This window comes from Ciona robusta, chromosome 7 (assembly GCF_009617815.1).
Source record: "Ciona robusta chromosome 7, ASM961781v2".
Taxonomy (NCBI): Eukaryota; Metazoa; Chordata; class Ascidiacea; order Phlebobranchia; family Cionidae; genus Ciona; species Ciona robusta.
In genome coordinates, this window is record NC_143241.1 from 1344453 (window position 1) to 1371723 (window position 27271).

Genomic DNA, 27271 nt, shown 5'->3' on the forward strand with positions numbered 1-27271 from the left:
AAACAGCTTGGCTATCTATTCTTAATGGAACACACGAAAAATATGTAAATGCTGCTTCAAGTGATTATATCTAACGGCTGTGAAATTATTTAATTTTGTAAGTGACGATGACAATAAGCTAAGGCAATGTAAGTGCGGGATAATAAACTGTGCATATTTATCTGAATGTTTAATTTAGAACATGTTGATACAACTTTTTTAACATGGTTCAATGTATAAAAACAATGAAAGCTAAAATGATAAAACAAAAAGTAAAACGTGGATCCAAAGTAAGATATTATATCATGGGAACAGTGCATGGCATTTCCCATGATCAAAAAGTTTTATTAAGGAACAACTCTTTTAAAAATACAAAATCAAAACAACAAGTTGACATAACATGTTAAAATGTTTTATTTCATTAAAACAACGAGTTACCTGGCTGTTTGTGTAAACGGTTACATTGGATGATTGTTTGGAAAATATTGTCTATTGACATATGTTGATTTGGTATTGAGGAATTAACATTATTTGATTAGGCCCCAAATCTTTGCATTCGTTCCTGCACAGAAAGTTGGGACGGGTCGATTGCATCGTTTGGAAGTTCACCACCCGAATGAGGACGTTGTGTCAATACTTTACTTGGTGGTGGCCTGGTTGTGCTGGCAAGAATTGGATTTGAACCATGAAAGTGGGGTTTGTTTGCAACTAGTGGTTTGAATATCGGCTTCTAAAAACAAAAAAAACATTTAATGAGAGTTTGTGTAAAAATATGTTTTTATAAATTACCTTTTCTGGAGTTGGCTTCTTTGAAACAGGGGGTGGGGGTTGCCCCACTGGGGGAAGTGGAGGTTTCGTTGTTGGAGGTGGTGGGGGGAAGTTGGGTCTGACGGCTGATTGGTTAGAGGGTTTTGTGATTGCAGGTGGGGGTGGATGTCTTGGTGGCTGTGGATGATTGCTGGCTAATGTTGTAGTTGCCTGGGGTTGAACAGGTGGGGGTAATGGAGGAGGGGGAGCAGATCTAACAGGAGTAACTGTGACTGACACTTGGGACGGGGCAATTGGATGAGGTGGGGGTGGTCTGGTTGGGGTGTTTTGTATTTTAGGTGCTTCAAGTGGTGGGGTTGGTTTTGTCATGCTCATGACAATAGGAACAGGTTTCTGGGTGGAAGCTAAAACAAAATATTTAAGAATTTTAGGAATTTTTATTTTGTTATGGCTGGTTAAAGTACATACCAACAAGAAATAAAAATTGGTGTTTTAAAATAAATGTTCAAATGTTATCTAAAGGTACTTTAAAACTTATCATGGTTTATATTGTAACAATTCACCTAAAAGAAGTATTCATTATAAACCAAATCTGTTTATTTTTATTTTCTTTAGTAGTTTCTACACCAGCGGGTTTATTTTATATCATTTTTTAAAAGCTGTTTCATTTTTTAAATCACAGTATCTCTGTTTATATACGTATAGTCATTTGGTGTTGGTATGCCCTTTAAGTAAACAGACACTTTGAGTGGATTATCAAGCACAAGGTTTAAAACATCTCAAATTGTAAGCCACAAAACTTTTGGATAATTTATAATTTTTTTGGCACTTTAAGGTCAAAAGTTTTCACCAACAATAACATAAAACCAAACATGTCCTGACCCTAAAAAGCTTGACAACAACATTCTCATGCATCACTGTTGTTAAAGCAATATAGATACATCAAACTATTTTAATTAATTTACAAGATTAACAGGTTTTCTACAGTCCGGTGACCCAAAGAATAACTAAGTTATTAAAAGTTCTTTTTAACCTGGTTCATCATTCCATTGGTTGACAGAATCCCAACCAAGAACTGGTTTCTTTTTAACAGCAGATGTTCGAAATTCAACTTCATTTGCTCCATCATCAAACAGGTACTCCTGCATTAAAGAGTCTTTAATGTTTAAATATAAAGATTACTCTGTTTAATGTCTTTCATGATAATGTACAACACTTGGGTGTTGGTCTGTGATGCCCTTAGATCTCGCTCGTATAAATGGGAATTATATAAAGAAAAGATTAAAATATTACTATAGAAGTGCCAAGCCTGAACTTCAAAGCTTGGGCCCGCACCTCTTTTTATTTGACCCTTGACACTCCGATGAAAATTGGACCAAGCGCCAAGCCTTATGCTATTGCTATAATGTTGCACACAAGAGCAAAATTTAAAAAAAAAGTGAAAAATAGCCAGCAAAGCTTTGTGTTTAATTATTTTTTGTTCTTTGTGAATTTGCTCTCTGGAAAGTAACGAATGGCAGAGTCAACAAATGTACATGTATCGAATTATGGCTAATGTCTTGATATATTTGTTGTAAAATACATTTGTACCAGGCGCAATTGCGCAGTAGGTTGGAACAAATATAATGACCACCTAGTCCATAATTATTATGACCCTCTGTTAAAAATGTTCCAGACACAAGGTTTACCCGTTGTAACTTTAGTTTTTGAAAAAAGTCAACAGAACCGAGTGGGTATGTTATTTGTAGTTTAGAATAAGTAAGTACTCCCAACAAACTTATTTTACATTAGTTTAATAATCATATTTGCTTAAACAGGATACCTTACATACCATACTGTGTCTATTCAGTGTGAAATTACTTAAGTTGTGTAAAATACAAACTGAATATTTGCTTTATTAAGTAGACCATCAATACTAACATAGTCAAGCGTGACAATGAAGTGATTAGGGTGTTTGTTTCACTAATGGTAATTATTGGCACAGCATGATGTCTGACCTAGTATGACATAGTGATGCACAACTTCGGTACATTTGTATATATTATAATATAATCATTTATAAGTTACGTAAATTTAATTTAGATATCTACCGGATAACTGTAAACAACAGAGTCGAGAAAGCTTATTCAAAACTTTCACAAATATTATGTCTATTTTAAAAAAAGGATTGTTCATTCGGACAACAAAAATTAAATGTGTCATATAGTGATTCTGCTCTTAACCTAGGACAGCATTGGTAGATGCAGAAATATTGAATACACTGTAATGTATACAGGAGACTTGGAACCAAATGTATTTTTATGTAATTTCAAATCATTAATCGACAAATAATAAAAGAAACCACAATGTATATACATGTATGTATGTATGTATGTATGTATGTATGTATGTATGTATGTATGTATGTATGTATGTATGTATGTATGTATGTATGTATGTATGTATGTATACACTGTTTATTGTATGCTAAAATAAAGATAAATAATGGCGACATTGAAAAACGTGAATCGGGTTTTGTTTTACCTCAGAATTAGATGTAACTCGATCCTTGGTTCGAGCCAGATTTTTCCCACCAGATTTCTTTGCTCTTGCCACGGCTTCCAATCGATCTTTTCTGTAAAATACAAAAAAAATTTTTTTTTAGAAAAATGTATATATTTTTTTAACCCTTAGGATAGGAGTAATGCAACTATGCATTTGGAAATAAGTATTTACAAACATGATAATAAGTTCACTTACAGTTAGTAAAAGCTCCTTTGGACAATAAAAAAATCAAAATACAGTCCTGATGCAATTCCAAAAGACAAATGGATTGTGTTTTTCTAGCACAAACACATACGCCACAAAGCAATATGTGACAGTCGGTCAAAAACATAAATTTTGTTAAAGTATTTCTCGTTTAAATATATTTAAGTAAATATAAAAAAATAGCTACCTTCCTTTTTTCCATGATTCGATCTGTGTTCTTCCCGAGCAATATCGATACCAGATAAATAAACCGGATCCCACCACGATGGGGAAGACAACAAGAAACATTACCAACATAAGGATGGTTTGAGTGTCCACTGTGCGATTATCAAGTTATATAAAAACAAATTTGACAATATATTCACTTATAGTTCTAATAGATGTTTTTAACAAATCCCTTTCATTACTCTATGAAAAACAGTCTACAAGATTGCTCTATTTTTTTAGGCTAAAAAAGTCAGCAAAACTTGGAAATAACATATAACTATAAACAAAAAATGCTGTCAATTTTCTACCAAATCTGATCAAATCCTGATAGAAGAAAAGTTTTGATTGATTTGTTTCGGTTCAACTTGTTTTTTTTTTGTGAAAGTTGAACCCCAATATTGCAGTAAAACAAAAAGTTTAAATTATCCATATAAATGGTTGTGTAACGAACAGATAATTCAGTTTGCAACGAGTTATTTTACTCCAACTTTTCTACTGTTGATGGTAATGTTTATAAAGTTTTCTAAATGTGCAGTAGGTTGATATTTACAATTATCTTCTTTTAACCTTCATTGTTCACACAATTAAAACAATGTATTCATTTTTAAAAGTATATGAAAAATGAAAACATAAAATATTTTAAAGCTTATAGTTTGTTTGACAGTAATCTAATAATAATGCGGTGATTTGTAAAGATAAGTTAATGTTAAACATCACATACTTGTATTACTGGTGATTGGACCACTATTGACACTTCCGCCATTGCCCTCACTGCTGCAAAATGGAGGCGCCCATCCACGATTGCAGTGACAGTTTCCAAGGTTGTTGCAAACCTGTGTATGAAACAAAATCCCATGATGTTGTCATGTGTCTTACCCCCTTCAGTTGTTATAATAAATCGATTTAAATATGAAAATATTCCGTTAAATGAAAGCCTAAGCTATTCTTTTTCAAAAATCTTAAACGGGAATATTTTAAAACATATTTTTAAATAAAGTAAAAGGTCAAAAATCTTTATTTACCCCATGCCCGTTACATGTTGCATCGCAAGTCATGGATGGCAAATCATCACATTTTCCATCATTGCAAATCTATATAAGAATGTTCTTTATTATCAACAACATATGTGAATGTTTGTTGTTAACAATGCTTCTAAATCAATAAAAATAATCACAATGCTTGCTAAAAATAAACAATCGTGTCTATTTGTAGCGGCCTTAATTTAGTTCAGTGCCATAGCTTGAGCGCTTGCATTGTAAACAAAATGGTGCCCCAGGTTTGTTGCTTAATCGACATTGCTTCAACCTGGTGGTCACTATTGAGTTGTCAAAATGCTAACCCATACCAAAGCAAAAATCCTAATACTAAAAAGTGCGGTGGGTCCAAGATCTACCACGATACTTATTTCATGCCTAAACCCATAATTAGGTCTCAGTTGGTAAATATGAATCACCTTTCCATCACCGCACCTTGTCCCATCCCTCACCAACCCAGGGTCACTTACATCGGTGGCGTTATCATCAGATGAAATTGTCTTACATTCATATTTACGATCAATTGTGTTCTTAAATGCATATCTATCCCTGGCCACTATTGGTCTGTCTGCTCCTCCGGAACATTGAAGTTTTCCACATTTCGAATTTCTGTGCCAATAAATTGTTTGATGGTGATGATTTTACAGAACTACACAAATTTAAAAAGAAAGAATTTAGCAGACAGCAGTAGTACTTATGTAATAGTTTTAATCAGCATCACTGGCGCCCACATAGGGATTGGCGCGACCTCTTGTTTTTATCACAACACAAAGTGTCGGGCTTTTTGGTTTCACAACTCCATAATTATTGAAGACAAAAAACTTTCTACTTGAGTTGTGAGAATACAGATTTATAATTCCTAGAATGTTCCTTGTTTACTACCAAATGTGACAAGAAATAGAGAGAACAGTTGTCCCATCTTCCCCCACCCCACTATATTACATTATGAAAATACTGTATATCAGTGGAAACAGTTAAAACAATGGTGCAAGTTTTCTGCATGTTCATCGTGAATAATGTAACTATTATTTACTAAACTTCCATTAACTATTGGGATTGTTAGAAAACATTTGTGTTTCACGCGCTTACATACGACACGTAAAGTTTGCGTTTTTTTTTTTTACAATTCAATATAATTTTAAACCAGCATTCGTGAATGGTTTAAAAGCAGGTAAATCGCGGTTATGCTAATTATAATCGGATTAAATATAAAAGCGAGAGGCGACACTATCAGTAAATTGGAACCAACACATAGTAATATAATTACAAAGTAAAGAACTGTCTTTGTAGACATCGCGCGAAAACCAGAGTTGCAGGATAACAGTTTAAGTAATTTTATCCTTAAAATACTTTATTTAAAAATTATGTAAGCATGTTATGTTACACTTTTTCAAAACCCAAAAATTCATAAATCATACAATTTATAAAACACTGGCTTCTGCTAATACTGCTGTTGTTGCATCTCGACAGTTTCACCAAGAATAATGTCACAAAGATTGCTTCGCTTCAAGTGCTAAATCTTTGCTGCCGCATGGGTCCTCCTTTATTTCCAGAGCCAGCGCGAGCGTAATAATCTGATGCTCATGCACAATGTTTGGATCTGTGGTGGTTGGTTGGGCAGTGGGCACATTCCTCCCAATTATAAAACTTTATAATTAATAGTTATGTTGCAGTAGGACAGTGGTTCTTAAACTGGGGGGCGTGAAACACTCGGAAGGGGGGCGCGAAAAACTATAAAATAAAGTGTTATCACATTGGTGTTCAAAAGCCTTAAATACGACACACGCAAAAATTAAATTAAAATAGCAAACCTTCAACTCTGTTTTTAAACCTCTTACACATACTAAATTATGTCGTAATTAATTTCCAGGCAAAAACAATCGCTATTATGATACGATGAATTCCTACTATTTCGTAACAAACAGCCTACCTGGCTAAGAAAAACATGGTAAATATGAGGTTAAACTATACGACGCAAACGTAAACCGCATGGGTATTTGATTTCACTTTTGCGTTGATCGCGATAATGGGTTTTACGCAATAATACAGATACAGTCAACCAAGGAGGCACGGTTTAAAGCATGTCCGATTGTCAGGTTTGGATGTGGTGGATCATGGCAGAAATTAAATGAACACCACTGTGATAATTTAACAAAAAGGGAGGGTGGGGCGCAAGTGTGTTGAGATCTTCATTGGGGTGGCGTGTTTCAAAAAGTTTAAGAACCCCTGCAGTAGGACATGTGGCGTAACAATTAAACGGACATGTTTCAATTGCAGCACGGCAATGTTTGATACTTAAGTGATTTTATTACCAGATAATTACGAACACCTGACAAACATAAAACACATTATATCCGAGTTTTAACAACCCCCCCTTTCTGTCGCACAGGCACTCACACTAGCCTACGCTTTTAGTCAGTGAGAAAAGTGCGTAAAACATATTACGTCCAAAATTTGAGTTAACCTTATAATATTCTTTTTAATTATTCCTCCTCGTAAATATATTCAAGCGGGATGAGCAGCATCATATAGCGGGGAAACTTACAAACAAAATTCTAGGTTTATTTTACATATCAATGTTATTTATGTAAGATTTATAAACTGAGAACTGTACAGCTTTTAAAACATGGGCAAGTACAATAGCAACTGTAATGTGATTTGTACCAAAGAAATAATCAATTTAAACTTAACAAATAAACAAGATAAAAAGTGAAATACAAAAACTTACTCCTTGGTGCAAATAATAAAGCCACTTGTTCCCCTTCCACAATTTCCATTCCAATTACCAAGTTTATTCACTCTTTCATAACAGATGTCATTCCCACTTACAGCTCCTACAAATCATACATAATAAAGATACAATATATTGAATGAATCACAATATATTATGGACACGCCTCCGAGCACACCCACGACAGAAAGGCACTGGCATGCCTTAGTCACATGACTTGCGCAATGTGCCGCAGTCAGCGTGATTCATTATTAATTGTGTAGCTATGTAGTTATTTTGTGTAGCTATGTAGTTATTTTGTGTAGCTATGTAGTTGTTTGGATTGCCATGTCGCAATTAAGTGCCCCATATATATACACATGTGCTCGCCTTAGTTTTTATTCTACAATTTTATTCTACAATTTGGCTTATCCATACAAGCCCAAGAACACAACATAGTTATTGTGCATTTTGGTCACTTGGTTGAGATCCCAACCTCGTCGCCAATAACTCTGTTGTGTTCTTGGGTTTGTATGGATAAGCCAAATTGTAGAATAAAAACTAAGGCGAGTCACAGTTTTTAATTGTTAGACTAGTTTCTTTGCATGTATATATATTTATAATATATATATATTAACCTTTTACCTGCCGCCTATTTTTTCAAATTTTTTAATTTTTGACCAGGTCTCATCTAATTGGATTTTGTAGCCAAACCTTTAGCAGTTAGAGCAAAACAAGCTATAGAAAGTTTGAAGAGTATAAAATTCTCTTTAACTTCATATTTTTAATTTTTTGATGACATCATCAAAAAAACGATGACGTCATAATGAATTTTTCAATATAGAATATTTCAGGAATGAACAAAAATATCCAAAAGTAATGCATTGCAAACTTAATAAGTATCAAATTATCTTTCTTTTGATGTATAAAATGTACTTCTAGCATGTTCATACAGGTAAACATCTTATAAAGAGTCATAGGTGTCATACTTTCGAACCTCCTAATGATGGTGCTCTGGACAAACTTATTGTTTTCAGTGAATAAACTAAATTGTGGTCTGTTATATTCATCAATGAGGCTCTGGAAAACACAAATTCAATGACAAAACAAAGTAAATAACATGTTAAAAAAGCTTTGAAACATCAAACATAGTTTAAAATGTCCTCAGAATGATTCGCTTGATTTTCATTGAAAGAAAGTAAAGTTTCCTTACTTGAATTTCCTATAGGTCCTATTCCTGCTGAATACAACATCAAATCTCGTTTAAAACGAAATATATATATATTTTTTACCCATCCACTTTAGTACAAATATCATAAAAAGTGGTCAGGCAAAATAGTCATAAATTTTTGAAATTTTTAATTTTCAAACAGATTTGCTTATTTTGTACATATAAACCACACTAATTAGAGTAATACCAGCTAATTCAACAACTAAAAGCAAAGAAAATGCAAGCCTATGTCCCAGTGTCCATTTGAGCTACTTTGTACAAAAATTCTGCTCTAGTACCCCTACAATGAGTTTTCAAAGCTAAAAATGCTTTGCGAAGTCTAAACAACGCTTGAATACGAGGGGAATCCCCCACTGCAACTCCGAATTGGCGCGAACAGGAGATTACAGCAAAATTGGGGACATAACTAAAGGAAAATGGCTAAATTTGGCTAAAAATGTTCAAAAACTTTGACAAAACAATACTCAAAATTTTTAAATACGTTGATATATTTTTTATTGCTGAAATCAAAAGGAAATTGCTTCTTCTTTCAAATGAAATCAAATTTGGGATCGTTAATGGAGAAATGAACGCAGAATCGCCGTTCAAGTGGCGTGTGGTTCCAAACGGACTTTATTCGCCATGGGCAGTTAAAGAGTTAATGTTAAAAAGTTTTATAATTTATTATTATAATTTCTTTCTTGGAAATTTTCCTTTGAGAATGAATAAATGTTGAATGTAACTTACTTTATCCTCGGTGCCGGAAAACCACAGTCGTTACCACACGGGTGTTTATACACCTCGTGCCAGCGTACGAGTTACCATGTATATTACTTGTAGGTGATTATTTTTGCTTTTTTCATTTTTATGCATAATTTGAACAACCTTAGTGAACACTGGGTTATACAATTGCTATTAAGTGTCTTGCCCAAAGACACATACGCACACAATGGTAGCAGCCAAGAGACCATTACCACTGGTTTCAGGAAGGTGGGCTAACCATTTTGCTACAGCTGCGGATCAGAAAAATATACCAATATCAGCGAGACATTAGGATTTTTGCATATCAAGTTTACTGATGATTGAAACCCACACTTACCCTCCCCCCATATTCCCTGGCATTGTAAATCATGTGTCAGGCAAACACCTTGTGCACAAGCAGCTTGGTTGCCATAACATGGACTTCCATTTTGTCTGTACACGTTACCTGGACACTGCAACAGAAACAAAAGTCATCTGGCACTGATAGTCTATATTCATGAACAATTCCATTTGCTGTTTAACTGCATTTTTTAAGCTTGTTAAACTTTTACAGCTGAAGGCTTACCAAACTACTGTAGTACGCCAACCAATAGAAATCAAATTTTAGATGGCAACCCAAGGGTTAAAAAGCTTAATACTTTCAAAACAAAATTTAGAACTGACTCACATTAGCAGAGGTACCAGTGCAATACTCAGCCAGGTCACATATGTTGTTGTTCGTATCTCGACATATCTGACCAGCAGGGCTGTATTGACATCCAAAGCAGCATGGACCAGTATCACACGACGCTCCTGAGATCAGCTTGCATGTCGTCGCATTACAACATTGACTGTTTCAAGCAAATATGGAAATTATATTTCAGGACTCAATAAATAATATTCACACAGTGGTGCAACTATATAAGAATAATCAATACAGTGGTTTTCAATTCGGCAAAAACAAACTATTTAAGCTAAAAGGGAGAGACACCAAAGCAATGGCATGTTTTACAATGGCCATGCACCAACCTTATTGGTTCAAAAAAATTATTACAAAATCTTCCTACTTCAAATGTAAACAAACGAGTAAAACAAAAGCATGGTACGTTTTAAAATCACACAAAGCAAATACTTTCAAATTTCAAACCAATAATTTCATTAGTAGTGGTATCTGGTATGTAAATAGGTTTATTAATCTTCACCTGAGGCATTCATCAACACCACCACAGTCACAATCCTCTCCCATTTCAATGATATCATTACCACACTTAGGTCCACCATACAATCGACTTGGATCAGGAACGTTCAACAAACAGTTGCCTAACCCCTCAGTGATGCTCTGTGCCAAGTATTCTTTACTACACGATGACCAATCCTTTTTAAAACTAGACCTAAAAATGTAATTAATATTGAAAATGATTCCTGTTATAAATATAAGCTTTTCTTAGCATACAAAAAGTTTGAGATGAAGCTGTACGGAATTTCATTTTCAAACTTGTTTATTATTACATCAACAAAAATAAACCACTGATGCAAAAATAACAGTTGTGTAAAATTTGCTCCGCCATAATATTTTGCCTCGGTACCACTCTGCATGTGAATTTAGATGTTTAAATAAAATATTATACCAACTCAGAACAAATTTAAGACCGTCCTATGTTAGCTTAACTTTGGGCTTAACCAGAAAGGAGAAGTTAGCAAACTACTAACCAACTAATCCACCCCTGTTATAACTAATTTTAAACGCCACACAAGAACAAAAATTATACATCATTAAAAGTCCAACCATTGAATTAATTGAATACTTGGATTTATTCAATAAAATGTTGTTTACCCTGATGAAGAGGCCATGAGACATTGAGCACCTGGAGGACAAACACAACTTGCGGAGTCATGATGCATTCCAAAGTTATGTCCCATCTCGTGTGCAAGTGTGGTAGCCGTGTAAAAGACATTAGTTTGATGATCCTATATCATATACGTTATATATAACTTCCTATTAGCTACAAATACCTACATTCAACAATAAACATAATCACCTACTAAACACAAACAAAAACACTCCATCATTAAGCTACTCAAACTGTGGGCAACAAAACAGTTCTGTTAGGAACAGGCAAAGTCTTAAAATCCAGGATTTCCGACTGTTGCTAAAGTGAAGTTTGGAGAGAAAGTTAAACTGATAGTTCGTCATCAAGAAGAAAAAATCACACAAATTGTTTTGATTTTAGAAAAAAATGCTTCGCTAGTAAACTCGTTGTCGTAATATATTTGCTCTGATTGATATACTGTACCAGGGCAGTGGGCTCTATTGTGCAGAGACACTACTGCAGTAAGACCACTAACAAACTTATTTTATGCTGGTTTAATGAGCACATTTTACTTTTAATTCACAGGTACTGGTAGTGGTGAACCAAAGTGATCCTAGAATACAAATAATATAGTGGCCACTTTTGATACTCTACTCGTGCTATAAACACACAAAGTTAAGACACTGTACTAACCAGACCTCAGCGGTATCGATTCTAAAATAGAACTTTATTAATTCGAAAAAATATTAAATTAATCAAGATTTGTCATAAAAAGCATATTTATAGAATTTTCTACCTGATTCAGCTTCGAATATGTTAAAGCCAGAGTCGGTATAAGTTAACAAGAGTTATTTTATGTCGCTCATTGAAATCCGATAGAACACAGCATACAGGGCTAACTTGATCATAAACATAATATAAATATGTGCATATAAAGTTAAACTTATTCTATTTCAAGCTTTTAAAATAAACACAGGATGCAAATTAAAGAAAACAAATTTTCAACTAGATGCGTTGATTTATTAAAGCTTAAAAGTGACTTGCAGTTTTCGAGTTCCACGAATAATCTCAGCGCATATACATCAGCGCCCGGTACAAATATATTAATCGGAACAAATATATCACGACCACCGAGGAAAAGAAAGTGTTGCTTACATGTTATGAAAATAAACACAAAAAAATCTATAACTAAATAATGGTAATTTATGAATATCCCAACATGTTTTAAAATTGTAAATTATAAAAAAGCATTAATATATTTTTTTTAAATATTGCTGTGCTGCTAAGTCAAAGGTATATTCTGAGTCAAAGTGTGCCTAAGCATAAATAGACAGAAAACCTATTAAAATCTCTAAAAATCCATTTTATTACTCATAATAATACACATGTAATACAATTAACTTGAAGGTCAAATCATACCTGGTTAACTCCACCAGATCTTGATGTACACATTGTTTTTACAGAAGCCATACCGATGGTGCTTCCCTCAAACGAACCCCCGTACAACAGCTGAGCATTATCAGTGTATTTCCAATATGAATTGGGAGGCTCTGATGAGATCTTCCTTTGTCGGTATGATAAAAACTCATTCAGGACCTTTAAGGAATTTATTACATTAAGTTTATATTAAAGTCTCAACTTTATTATATGACTAGCCAGGGACTGACAAACTTGAGTTATTTTAGGGGAGTGAAATCTATTTATTCCTATCACAACCACAGATGTAAGAGAAATACTGCAATGATACAACATTCAAAATATATATCAAGATTTCATGTAAAGTATACACAACATATAAATGTGCATAACTATATGGTAGAAAATGTCAACACAAGAACATTGTGGTATTCCACCTCTTGTGCGTTGGTTTTCAGTGGAATTCTGTCTTGTGTTTTCCAAACTTCTATATGAGACAACACAACATGAATTTTAAGTTTTTTGTAGAATCCATTGATATAGTTGACAAGTTCCTTTATTCGGTTATCCAGGTCCACACGTGAATACTTGGCTGCCTATGACAACACATGGGTAAAGGTATTAAGTTTTTTATACTCCTAGAACATTAAACCTGTGATTCAATATTTTCAATATTCATAAAACCACAATCATATTTTCAGTCACCTACAAGCTAATCAAGCTATCGCAGGAAAGTTTATTCTTATTGACAAACATAACAATAGTTACTAAAGATTGCAACATTGTTAAGTAACTTGTTCTAATGCAACGTAACTATTAATTATGACGGATCAAGGGGATCATAATATTTAACTGAATCACAAGATTGAAACCTTGTGTATTAGCATCACAATTTTACACTCTGCGCTGGCGTAAAAAATAAAGAAAGACGCATGAGATAGCATACATTTCACACCTAACAAGTGAAGCAATCGTTCTGAATTTATTCTCGTGAAATTGGACAGAATGAAACTGGTTCTTGGGCGGTGCAATTGAACAATTTTTGTTGGTTTTACTTTACTGTTAGCGTAGCTGCTCGCTTTTGTATTTGCACCGAGTAAAATTTAAATAATCTTGATTTATCTGCATTTAAACCAATCACCAGAAACAGAAAATTTACAAAAAGTACTAATCGTATGGAAGCGAATAAAACGCGATTGTTTACCAACAATCTCGTTTGTGGTGTAACAATCGTAATGGTTTATCAAAGCTATTCTGACGTAAATATTTGTTACATTATCTGTGCCAATGTTTCAAACATCTACCTTTTTAATAAAGTAGTATTAGTTTTAATTTACCGCATAAAGTAGAATAAATATTATTATGAACCACGGCCTACTAGAGATACCGCCTGATAATTCACATTTTACGTTTGAAATTAGAAGGCTTATTGTACGTCACAACCAACATTATTTTCCCATTGTTATTCATTGTTTGGGTGTAAACATAGCAGCATAGTATACAGTTTATTTTAAATATTCATTTAAAAAAGGTGTATGCTAGTTGCAAAGAGAGTATTAGGGTTGTTTTGTATTAATAAAGTGTTTAAAATTAACTGTAAGATAATCTACAGGTAGTCTTTTTTGTAAGAACAGATTACATAGTCCCGTATTACTGGGATTCGCACTCAGTCGAAGAAAATTACGAGACAGTATATTCAGTATAGCTCTCTATATCTTTTACTACTGAAACAACTTTTGTGTCTAAACCAGTGATTGTGTCTAAACTAAACTAGCGCACATTGAGTTAGTAAACAAGATTGTTTTAGTAATCATCGTTTGGTTTGCAGGTTCAATGATTATTTGTCAATGTATAGACGTTTTATTTTCAACGTGACACAATTTCGCGTCTGAACTTACTTGGTACTGATACAGTTCATTCAAATTATATTATATACATTCAACTACAGTTTACCATGGTCTACAAGTGCGCTGCATATTTAAATTGGTCTTGTTACTTCTAACGCTGCGTGTAGCTATACTTGTGTAAATAATTGACCTCATTGCTAAATTCGTATGTTTTTCAATGCGTTTTTCCCATTACTGCCAGTGGCGCAACCAGCGCGTTCAAAAGGGGGCTGTCATATTTACGTCTAGTCCACGTTTATCTCTGACGCGATAAAACACTCCCTTTATTGGTTGTGCACACAAATATATATCCTATTTTACCCGGTAAATTAAAACTAACACTACATTATTAAAAAGACGTATCTAAATTATTATAAACAGAGGAAACATTGTTGCAGATTTACGCATGTTAATGTAACGATTATTTACGACAGAATACCTTTGATAAACCATTACGATTGTTCCATCACAAACGAGATTGTTGGTAAACAATCGTGTTTTATTTGCTCCCATACGATCTGTAGTTTTTGTATGATTTCTGTTTCTGATGATTAGTTTAAATCAGTGCTTCCCAAACTATGGTATGCGAAGGCCTCCCAGGTGGTACGCGAGCACCTTATTAAGTTCACACCAAACGATCGCAAATGATCTTTTAGTGATTGTCGTGAGCATTATTTTAATCCACATAAATTACGTAGAGCGTGACATTCCATGCTATATTCCCTACACCGGTGTTCCTAACTTTTTAAACCTAGGCGTTGCTTTACGCGTGTACAGAATATTTTTGCAAGCCTATCTTTACTTATGCGCATGAAAAGGCAAATATTCAACCTGTTTTCAAGCACCTGCAGGCTAAATAATCAAGGGGACAATCGCTAATATGACGCAAATAATCAACGTGTGAACTGCTATTATGACGTAATCAATTCCCAGGTCAAACAATCGCTATTATGACGCGATGAATCCACGTGTGAATCCCTACTGTTTCGTAATAATTATGCTGCTTGGCTGAGGAAAACATCGTAAATATACAGCAGTGCTACTTCTGGAACATATTTAGGTTGTTTATTACCGCGCCTGTTGCCCTGTTTAATAGGCAAATTACTTTTATTTTCAACTTTGAGAAAGGCAGTGCCAAGTTCATGCCCGCGGAAAAAATAGGTGTGCGTGCGGTTTTTAATTTCACTATTTAAAATGAGTTGTTCACGAGCCTTTAGTAGTTTAGTATGTAGGTGGTTTGAGAACGCTGCTTGAACCAAAAAGTGGTACGCGAGTAGATAAAGTTTGGTAACCACTGATTTAAATGCTGATAAACCGCGATTATTATGCATTTTAATTGGTGCAAATATAAAAGCAAATAGCGACGCTATCAGTAAATTGGAACCAACACAAATTGAAATATATATTATTATAAAGTATCGCCCCGGCAGAGCTTGGACAAAGGCCAAAAAACGTGTTCGTTGGCACCGCACGAGAACCAGAGTTTTATTACGTCACTTTTCACGAGAATAAATTCACAACGATTGCTTCGTTTGTTAAGTGTTGAATGTATGCTACCACATGCGTCTTCCTTTATTTCCTACGCCGGCGCAGAGCGTAAAAATGTGACGCTCATACACGATGTTTCGATCTCGTGGTTGGTTTTGCAGTTAGCACATTCCTCCAGATTGTTATATTATGAAACGTCATAATTAATAGTTACGTTACAATAGGTCAAGTGACGTAACAATTGAACGAAAAGTTATTCCAATTTTAAGCGAACGAATGTAATATTAAATGCAATTAAATGCAACGCGCGTGTGTTTGCGTCTTAGCACTTTCTGGCTGCGTGCGTGTCTGCGGAAAAGGGGGCTGTCATGACAGCAAAACAGCCCCCCTGGTTGCGCCCCTGATTACTGCTACCTTTTTTAGGCAAAAATACATGACGTAACAATAGAAAATAATGGTGTTTGTGACGTATAATAGGCCTTCTAATTTCAAACGTAAAATGTGAATTATCAGGCCGTATCTCTAGTAGGTTGTGCCTGTGGTATGAACAACCAATAAAAGGGGTGTTTTATCACGGCAGAGATAATCGTTGACTGAACCTAAATAAGAAAGTCCCCTTTTGAACGCACTGCTTGATATAAAGGAATATAAGAATGAAATAAAACAATGATGGTAACTTAGCAGCATGGTTTTAAACAGCCTGAATTATATTTATAAAAACTTAGTTTTCTCGTAATAAACAAGATCATGTTACACAAGCAGCACCTATTCATGTGTCAATATGACTGATATAGAAACCAGGGTAACGAATGAGAAACAGCGTAAACCATATTCTCGCTTACTCACCTGTGCTTTATCTGCAACAATAAGTAACTCTAAAAACTTCTTTTCAGTTGTTGCTTCACGCTTTTGTCTGTGTTGTTCATTTTGTCTCAACATTCCTGTGTGATGATCATCAACACAATATTTAATATTGAAAAACAGTTCTATGTTTTATTTATTCTTTCACATTTAATGTGGCAAAGAAAGCAAGAATATTTTTGACATATATGTTTAAGCAAGAATATGTTTATAATTTATTTTATTAGCAAAAAGGCAGGTATTCCATTAAATTTCCTTAGTATTTCAGAAACTACAACCATAAAAGTTGAGTGACACCTTTTCCTGCGGGAAATCCCATGCATTGTTGCACAGCCAATTCTTTTTACTCTAGCGTTTTTTTATGTAAGTTGGTATGCCCCTTTAACAGACATTGCCATTAAACCAGTTGTCATTAAAAGGTTTGTTAGTCATACAGAAAAAAAACAAAACAAAAATTTACATGTCTGCGAACTGAAAGCGCCGATATACCTGCAAATGAATCCACATTTACAACCGCATGTCCCATGTCTTGATTCCCACAAGTACCAGCTTTATTCAGTGTTTGGTCTTTAGGTCGGTATACAACATGTTGTGTGGAATGTGGAGATAGTGGTTCAATTAACAGGAAATCATCCGAAAGTGCGATACATCCTCTAATGTAAAGATAAACGTCAGGCATTCAAATACGTTGCAAGATGTGCATTGAATTTTTATGCACAATGTTTGATTTCCTTATTCAGAAATAGAAATGTTGCATGTCAATAAATGAAAAACTAATAAATTTGCTTTAAAGGCCTAAAATCTGTATAACTTGTCAAACTGTTTAAAGTTATGCAGTTGCATTACTTTTTATTGAAACTATATTAGGACTATGACTATATCAGTAGCCAGAAAATGCAGTGCGAAGACTTACATAAATAGTTAGTTATTCAGCAAAAGTACAATGAGTTGGCCTACTGTACAAGGGTACTTTAACATTGAACAAATAATGTATAATATTTGTAGCCACTTGTAGGGTGTTGCTCACCATGCAAAATGTAGACATTACGTCACTCAATCAATGAAAGGACGTGAAACATTTAATTGAATGATTGATGTTTATATGTTTCATTATGATGTCATAATCATGTGGGAGTTTAAGTAAAAATTTGAAACCAGTGCGTGCATTATTATTTGCATCATAAAAAAACTTTTCTATGATATAATGCATACCCAAACAAGCAAATACATAACAAAGTCACATGCCTGCTACTGCTAAGTTAAGATACATATTAAGAATATAATAACCCGCAACATTCTACTATTTTAGAAACTTTTGAAAACCCACCTAAGTTCTGAGGTAGAACTAATTACTAATGAATAACAATTGAAAAAATACACAAACAAATTTATAAATTACATGAGCTACAAAATGTACTAATGTTGTTGTAGCCCATAACAAGATAAAATCACACTTGATTCCTCTCTCCTAATCTCGCTTAATTTTCATAAATAAAATTCATTTTACTTTTATCTTGCACTATCTTCAAATTACTTTTGCTGAATCATATAGTCTCACCTTAACCCATCACACGTGCTCATAATCACATGACTTCCTTCCATATTAACAACATGACCTTGGTAATAGCAGTGATTTCGTTCCTAGGAATAAACAACAATTTAAAATGTGTAATTCCACAGGTTCTCCTATTTTTACTGTGTTTTTTGTTACCAAGTATTGCACCACTCATGCCACACACAACTAAAACAATATCGACCACACCAATTTAAGATAAATCTTTGACATAGGTACATAACTAAGTCAACATATCTAAATTAATTGTAAAGTTGCTTAAATTATCAGCCAAACAAAGTTGTATTGACCTGTAGATTTGGTTTGTCCATTATAACCTGACCATCATCCGTATGAATGGAAGTAGAAAAATCTTTAGGAAGAAGTTCTTCATTTAATTTTAGCTCAAGTATGTATGTTTGATTTTCAAATTTGAAAGAAAAGTAAGTTTGCTTTGAGTGAATGCCGGGAACCTGAGAAATATTTAATTTTAAAATCTCAATTATCAAAACATGACTAAGTTTATATGAATGAATAAAGTTAACTTGTTTTATCCTCGCATGACAGGAAAACGACAATTGCAATAACACGACTTGTTCTGTTTTATACCCCTTGTTGCCACTTTTTACCACGTATGTAACTTTGTCATTGCTTGTTTTTATGACTAACATGATGCGGCTAACTTAAAAACAGACATACAAACACTACCAACGAGCTGAATATGAATGAAGTATAAAAGGAAAATTCTTGGTACGGTTTAGACATAGACTTGATAAATTTAGACATAAAACGTGATTTGAGGCTACAGTTTCAATTTTATTACCTTTTATCATTTTAGAACTGTTTATGCAAAAGTAGCTCATAAAAATGTCCACCAAATATAAACACTTTATCGTAACTGGGAATGCACCGGATCGGGTCCAATTATCCGGTTAAATATCAACTTTTTTGTGGTATTTGGACCCGGCCAGGTATCACAATTACTCTGTACGGGTTATTTCACCAATATATTAGATGTTCGTCCTTAAATAAAACAAAAAATGGTTTGTACAGAGAGTATTTGTAAGTAATTTTAATATTGTATACAATTGCAGTTCGAACATGATATGCGCAGAACAATGGCAACAGTGTGTTAATCTCCGTGACCGTTAGTTATCCCACAGACAAACAATATTAACAAAGCACAAGTTTAACACATTGGGGGTTTGAAACAAGTTTAACACAAAACTACAATAAACGAAATATTTGGAATGAACAAATACTAACGACGTGTAATTCTGTTGACAAATCTCTCTTTTTAAGTCTTGCATGTTTATCTTCTGCTTGATGAGGAATAACGATTGCATATTGCTTCAAACGAGTTAACAAGGTTGAGGCAAATGATGAGCTTGACCCTGGAATACAAGCATTGTGAAATGATATATTTTCATTATAACATTGTGCAAGGTTATGTTACACTTAATCATTTTTTTTCTAAATAGCAATGAGGCCCCATTAGAAAAGTTAGCAAAATATCTTATTTGTGTGAAACCGGAAATGTAAGTTAAATACATAAAAGAAACTAAAAAACAAAAAAAATCCTGGTTATGTTCTCACCTACGAAAAATGATGCATTGCTATTTTCTACAAGCACGATACATATAAAAACAAGTTTCAATAACACCATATTGCTTATTAGCACACTGCCATAACGTTTATAATTAGCCTACTCATGTACGAGTTACTTTATACAAAATATTACTACATAAATACATAATAAGTAACACATCTATCTGTTAATTGTGGTCGTTACCGACTGTGGGATTACCTTCACAAGTAACCAACTGACAAACTCTGTTGTTTAGAGACTGGCGCCTTTTTCTTACGTTCTCTCGTCCGATTATGACGTAAGCATGGAAAAAAGAGTGGAATGCTCAACCAAAAAGATTAAAACCAATGAGTAGAAACTCTGACGTAACAATGGCAAACTTGCTGATATGTTTCGTACCCCGTCACGCTTCAATGCATCACGAAAAATTCAAAAACTAACGGTAACTAGGTAGGCTATAACGCATTTGAAGTCAATATACATATACATAGAAGAATTTAGAGTCGATATTGTAGCGGTTGATGTGGGAAAGCAGTAGATTTAATCTTTAATTTAATGCTACAACAAAATATATTGAAGTCTCGAGACTGAATGTCTACAACTTACGTCCCTCTAATAACCGGTTTTCCGTGTTCAACATTCTGGCATTCGTGTTAATATACGTCTTCTTTGTGTAGGCTCAATCAGAGACAATTAAAGTATCGTCAAAGCGCAGTTAAAACACTCCCGATTCCTTTAATGTCTATATTTGTATAATCATGGCCTACTCAATACACGGCCTAGGAATACACCGAAACTGCTCAGAAAATAAGAGGCCTATTGACGCGAATAATGCCCATTATAATACATTGTTACGTCACGGTTTTATAAATGGATTTCCTTAATTTTGAATGCAGTTTGCAGTTGTTGGTGTGTTTAATACCAGTTCTAGGTTGTTTTAACTTACAGTTTATCACAGAACGTGTCGCAGGGATACTTTCTTGTTTGGTTAAAATCATACCAGACATATAAAGCAGCGCAAAAGGTTTATTAGTATATAAATATCAGTTTATTAAGCATAAAGAGAGACGAGCAATCAGATTCAGTGTACCAACACAGAAATAGGTGTTCCGTAGTTGGATAAAAATATTTGGATAAGGGTACCATCTTTGCATGTTATGATCATGAAGAAGTGGCAAGAAGATCTTCAATCAGTAACATCATCAATATATTCTTTAACAACAAACAGACATGTGTAAATAATTCTGTCAGGAAGGAAGCACTAGTAAAATTGAAACAGCGACAAAGGTCTAAAGTTAGACACAACACTTAAGTACGAAGGGAGGCTATCGTGAGCTTGTTTGTATTATAGTCTTAATTTATGATGTGCTGTATGACCCATTTTTGGACCTCGAGGAAGAGCCTCTGTCCTGCTTTAACAAAAAAACCTCGAGTAGAAAATGGGTTATGAGCAGCAGGACAGATCAAGGCATGAGCACCTTTAGACAAATGGCTAATGCTTGTGTTTATCCAATATCCTATATTGTTTTTAAGGACCGAATTTAAAAGTCGGCAACGGACATATCAATTAACTTACTTGTTGTTACTGCGGTGTTCTTTTGCTAGATATATATAGGCTGTCTTAAAAAACTTCTGTTTTAAGCCAAATACTATTTTCACTCAGCGACTGAGCCAAATTAAACTGTCGGTAAAACTTACTTGTATGCCGCACGTGGTTAAAAGTAACTCCTATCTGTTCAGTCATGCTTAAACATTTATAAAAAATATAAGATGTTGATAAAATAACCCGAAAAATAAGGTAATTTAACCGGGAATGGTAAATAAACTGTTATTTGATGCAAAAACTACAGCCAGACAGCAAAATCCATTCATAAAACCGTGACGTAACAATGTATTATAATGGGCATTATTCGCGTCAATAGGCCTCTTATTTTCTGAGCAGTTTCGGTGTATTCCTAGGCCGTGTATTGAGTAGGCCATGGTATAATTACTGACGCTGCACACCCTACGGGGCAAACTCACTGGGCGTTTTATTATCTTTTTGCCGTGTGTGTTTCTGTTATAAAAAGGGTGCCCAAATACTGGATACTACGTTTTCGTCATGGCATTGTCGTGAACGCTCTTCGCGATTACTCTTTCGTGTGTTGTTCTCCGCCACCGTTGTCTTGTCAAATAAAGGAGTCAATATTCTGTTGAGTTGGGTGCTAGTCTTTTCGATCGCCTAGATGAGGTTCAGGATCGAGTACGCGTAGAGAGCTACAGCTACGATTTATGACCACCCCCCACATTTGGTGACCTCGGGACACGACCTTCCGAAGACAAATCAACGGTGAAGCATTTAATTTATTTTGCATGCTTATTATATATTATTACTTTGGGCTTCGTAAGTTATACCATGGCCCCAGGTTTTCCTTTTTTAAACGTTTACGGAATAAATCGAAGTCTAAACGCACTGTGCCATCGCCTTCTTCCTTTAGCACAAAAGATTTATCTTGTACACCGAGTGAAACTAGTCGGTTTATAAATGATAAATATGCCAATAGTGATGTCTATGGCAACGCGCGTATGGGTTATGTTAAAGCCGATCTTTTGGGTAATGAATCGCGCGAACAACCCCAATGTGTCAGTAAAATATCCCCCACTACTAGTGTTAATGCAGGCCTTCCTCTGTGCGCCTGTGGTTTGATACTATAGAACGCATATTCGACTGCAACCAAGTTTGTAGTGAGTGCGTTCGCTCCACTCACGCTGTTTCAGGCCTTGGGCTTGAACAAATTGATAAAGTCAGCCATGTTGTTTTAAATGGCGATGTTGATTTTCCTTATTCTAATTTAAAGTCTGCATTACTTAAGTTTTACGAACCGACCGAAGTAGAACGGTTACCTAAGCGTTTTGACGAGACACAGTTGAATGCTCACAAACCCACTAAAATGTTGAGCGAAATGACATCGTCGCTAAGCAGTCACGGCGATAACTGCGATGTCACTGAAATCTTTTAAATAAAGGATATGCTGATCGTTTGCCTAAAGATGTAAGGTACACGCTTGGTCTTAAATATGCGCAGCCTGATATTGAAACTCTCGCTTGCAAAGCAGATAGTATAATGATGTTAAATTTGCCGCATTCTGTTCCTAATTTATCGTCTACCATTCATGATGTTGGTAACGCGCGCGAAACTCTTTCGCCTACCAGGATTAGCTTTCAGGCGTCTGTTAATGATAATTTGCGCATTCACCAGCTGATCGACGAGCGCAATTCAATTAAAAATGCCTCCTCTCAATGTGTAATACCCCCTGTTAATCTTGGCTTTTGCACGTCTAATGATGTTTATCAGCGCGGTAATGTTAATTTCCCAGCTCGCAAGAATGCCTGGCGTACACGTTGTTTTAATCAGCCTTTTTTCTGTCGCCGCCGTAAACGGCGCAACCGTTCGTTTTTCATTGTCCCAATTCTGCTTTTATCATGCTACATATGGGTACCGAGCGCATAAATGCATTCAGCCATGCAGTTTGCATAATGATTCCAGGAAACGTGTTAAGTTTGAATAATTGGACTTCCTACACGCCGTCTACCTTTAATGTATTTGATAATCGTCTAAATTTGTCTTTCCTTTGTGATTCTGGTAGCGCCGTTAGTGTCATTCCTTTATGGGTTGTCCCTCGTTTTAGTCGACGGAAGTCCATGCGCTTGCAAGATGTCTCCGGTAAAACCTTTAGCTCTTATGGTCAAATTAAACTTGTTCTTAATCTTAATATGGGTCGATCATTCGTATGGACTTTTAAGATTTGTGATATTGAACATGCGATTCTTGGAGCCGACTTTTTCAATCACTACCGCATTTTACTCGACGTGTTTGGTAAACGTATGATTCCCCAACATAACTTTCCTAATAAACGTTTAGCTTCTTCAAAGCGTTCTTCAAAAACCGAAATTCAAAACTACCAAAAGGATGGACCCAATTTGTAGAAAGTGAGAGCAGATACGTTAATTTTCAATTTCGAGATGGGTATGATCAATGTAAATATCACTTGAAAGTTGACCCAGATTTCAATGGCATCTTACTATGGATGGGCTGGTGCTAAACCTTTGAATCTTAAAATACCTGAAAACACTGTGGCAAATACTCTTATCAGTGTGATGAATTTGACCACATGCCCTGGGGTTCAATATAAGACCAGCAATGCAATAGATCATTGCATTACCAAGTCTGCCGATCCCTGGGGCATGTCAAAGCTACCACAAGTTTTGGTGATTGCAAAAAGGTAATTATTAAATTGACTGCAATGTTAAGGCTTTGATCATCACAAGCATCCTAAACATTTCAGATCTAAGACATGCGAATTGTTTGTGCAACTTGGTAACCAATGTGGAGCATGCAAAGCAGTAGATAACAGAAACCAAAAAAATAAAAAACGAAGATTTAAATATGAGACTGTAGTGAAGGATCTTCCGATTGTTCGTTTTCAGAAAAGTCATAATCTCCAATGTAGAATACAAGCTACTTTAATTGATAAAGATTCCAGGTACACCATCACAGCTGCCATTCAGATTTCTTTTTAAATACTTCTTTGTTTAATTAGAATTGCAGCTTTAGAAAAGGAGGTGGCTCAGTACAAAACCAATCTGAATTAGTGGAAGTGAATACAAACATAGCAAGCTATTTTAAAATACTAATGGATAAAGGCAAGTGTTTACAAATGCGGCAGAATTAAAATACTTGCAATTTTCAACATCTTTAGCTTGTAACGAGGGAGAAGTAGATGACTTTTTAAATTTTTTTGGAGAGAGCAGTTGAAACTGAATGGTGCGAAGCCAAAGGGAGTGCGGTATCATCCTGAAATAATAAAGTATGTTAATATAAATACTGTAATGCATACCCAAACATAAAGGTTTTCAGATTTTGTATCAGGTTAGCAACAAAAAGTAAATCTGCCTATGAAGAGTTAAGACAATCCGCTATTACGTTTACCAGGGTCGCGTGTTTTGAGCGATTATCGGTAAGAAATATTACAATTTACAACTTTTAATAATTCACATCTTAAATTTCATATTCCTTTGCAGAAATGTATACCAAATTAATTATATACCGTTTGGTTCTTGTGCACCAAAGCTTATTTCAGACAGCATGTTTTCCATACACATTTTATCTAATTTCGAAAACATTTCGTGGGATATGTTATCAGATTGGTAATTTTGGTGAAATTCCTTTTCCAGATAGGCCAATCACAGAAATAAAAAGGAGTAGAACGCGCAACTGCCCAAAACGGTGATATATTCTTTTTTCTATTCACGTGACCGCCAACTCCGTCCCCATTTCCCTTCGTCTTCATTGTAAAAGATAGGCGCATAGTATTTTTGGAAGGTTTTAGCTGTTTATTTTAAAAACTATACCAACTATTCAAGTTTATTAGGCCAGTTTAGTTATTTAGTAGGTTAACGCTTACAGTTTACCACTTGTTTAAAAAATGTAATTATTTAAAAAAATTAATTTAAAATTTCAAACAAAAGGTTTGTTAGAAATATATATATATTAGAAAATTGTTGTTTTAAACTATAACTTTAACTTAAGTCAAAAAACGAAGAAAAACTACATAAAACGTCATCGACTCCATTGACTACAATAGTAAACGGGAACGACCCGCGAAAGAGAGAGAGTGTATCATCCTCTCGCCTTTGCCGACATTGGAGATGCGCCTTCTATTCTTTTTTATTTCTGTGAGGCCAATGCGTTTACTACACATGCTTTTGGTACAGTTAAACAACAACCATAAAGACTGGTATTGAAACAAGATAATTGGTGGGAAAATCATCATCTGCATCTATTAGAGCATTCAATCCATTAATGTAATCTACTGACGATGATGAACAACAGTGTAATGTACAGTGTCGCCCCTAATTGTCGTTTATTTACTCCCCATTGTTTTCCGATGCCAGCGCGATTCTTTTCTCCTTTGTTTCGTATGCATGGTTGATTTTCGTCTCGTGTGTATTTGACTTTGTTCGTCCTCAGTTCTATTTAACGACGGCTGCACAGTGCACGTCTCCGTCTACGCTTTATGTTATTTTAAGTTACCTCTACGTTCATGCTGTTTTAAGTTCAGTTCCTATTTTTAACCATTCTTTATTTTCTATTTGAATAAGGGGCTAGAGATAGAAATTGTTATTTGAAAGGCTTCACAATTGGAAAACGTATATACCCACATACCCCTACACTCTGCGTCAACGACCGTTTGAAATACCCCTTGATTTCCCTCCCTTATACCCGAACGTTGATTTGTTTTACTACTAAGTTCTCAGTCGCGTGCATTGTCATTGTTGTTAATATCGTTGGTTGGGGATTAAAGTTGTTCCGATGGAAGCCTATAGATGGAATTATGGCCTTTACTACTACACTTATCCGAAAAACAAAACTTGTCGAACATTTTCTAGTTAAGTCTTAGCTTTCGTGTCTTGGCAAGTCAAATAAGTCCGGTATTACGCTAATCCCATCTTTGCTAAATTTAAAAAATAATGAATTTCCAGTTGCTTTCTCACTAAAACTTGTAACAAAGTAATCAATTGCTGCACTAGATAGTGAACCTAAACTGCCGCCAACTTCGATCCACCACTTCTGAACACCACGTGCACTGAATGAACTCTTGTCACCCTGCTATAGAATTACCATAAAAATCTTTAAGGATACTATAATCACACGCAAATTAAAGCAACTTTCCGTTGTATTTTCTGGACGGCTCGTCGGTACATTTAAATCCCGTCCCGCTTCGTCTTCGAAAACTTCAACATAAACCGTCATATCCGACTCAATAAAAATACTTAAAGGCACGAATTCCATCGCCATTATGCTAAACTTTAATTGCAACGCCTTCGAGGTAAGTTTCAGTTACAAATTGTATAAGACCGTTAATGTAGCTGAGTAAGCAGGTTTTATTAAATCTCTTTGTATAAACCAGCCTCTTATCGTGATGCACTGGACCGTGACGGAGGACGAAACTAAAATGTATGTGATTGATAGGATTTAATGACGTAACAAGCGGCTAGTTTCCACTCATTGGTTTTAATCTCTTTGGCTCAACCATACATCACAGAACTAATAAAGAGTAGAACGCGCAACTTCCCAAAACCGTGATGTTTTCTTTTTTCTATTCACGTGACCGCCAACTCCGTCCCCATTTCGCTTGGTCTCCATTGTAAAAAATAGGCGCACAGTGATTTTGGGAGGTTTTAGCTGTTTATTTTAAATTTAGTTTTTGGTAGGTTAACGCTTACACTTTA

At 34.9% G+C, this 27271-nt stretch overlaps 1 protein-coding gene and 1 pseudogene across 2 annotated transcripts; one reads left to right on the top strand and one right to left on the bottom strand.

Annotated features, from left to right (window-relative positions):
- Nucleotides 1-369: 369 nt before the first annotated feature.
- Nucleotides 370-20355, bottom strand: LOC149733340 (disintegrin and metalloproteinase domain-containing protein 12-like). 2 transcript variants are annotated; one of them, XM_089881114.1, is made up of 21 exons: nt 20219-20355; nt 19678-19805; nt 18723-18884; nt 18418-18500; nt 17349-17512; nt 16845-16939; nt 13062-13220; nt 12628-12804; nt 11232-11365; nt 10600-10788; nt 10086-10248; nt 9756-9870; nt 7465-7570; nt 5156-5345; nt 4725-4793; nt 4424-4535; nt 3683-3812; nt 3271-3361; nt 1781-1889; nt 769-1151; nt 370-709 (listed from the first exon to the last, which is right to left on the bottom strand). In XM_089881114.1, the coding sequence occupies exons 3-21, from the start codon at nt 18741-18743 to the stop codon at nt 515-517; spliced, it is 2685 nt and encodes an 894-aa protein (XP_089737240.1). In that variant the 5' UTR covers nt 18744-18884; nt 19678-19805; nt 20219-20355; the 3' UTR covers nt 370-514. The 2 variants fall into 2 exon arrangements, with proteins under 2 accessions (XP_089737240.1, XP_089737239.1); XM_089881113.1 differs by lacking the exon at nt 20219-20355 and adding an exon at nt 20008-20197.
- A 1196-nt stretch (nt 20356-21551) lies between these two features.
- Nucleotides 21552-26357, top strand: LOC149733341 (uncharacterized; annotated as a pseudogene).
- The last annotated feature ends 914 nt before the right edge of the window (nt 26358-27271 follow it).

Bases quoted from the DNA above. Each gene is read 5' to 3' on its own strand.
- LOC149733340 (XM_089881113.1), bottom strand. From the start codon at position 20,077: ATGGTGTTATTGAAACTTGTTTTTATATGTATCGTGCTTGTAGAAAAT. The intron at 19,806-20,007 runs GTGAGAACATAA...CTTGTATTCCAG, and splicing joins CAATGCATCATTTTTCGTAG to GGTCAAGCTCATCATTTGCC. The intron at 3,813-4,423 runs GTATGTGATGTT...ATAATCGCACAG, and splicing joins TCCAATCACCAGTAATACAA to TGGACACTCAAACCATCCTT.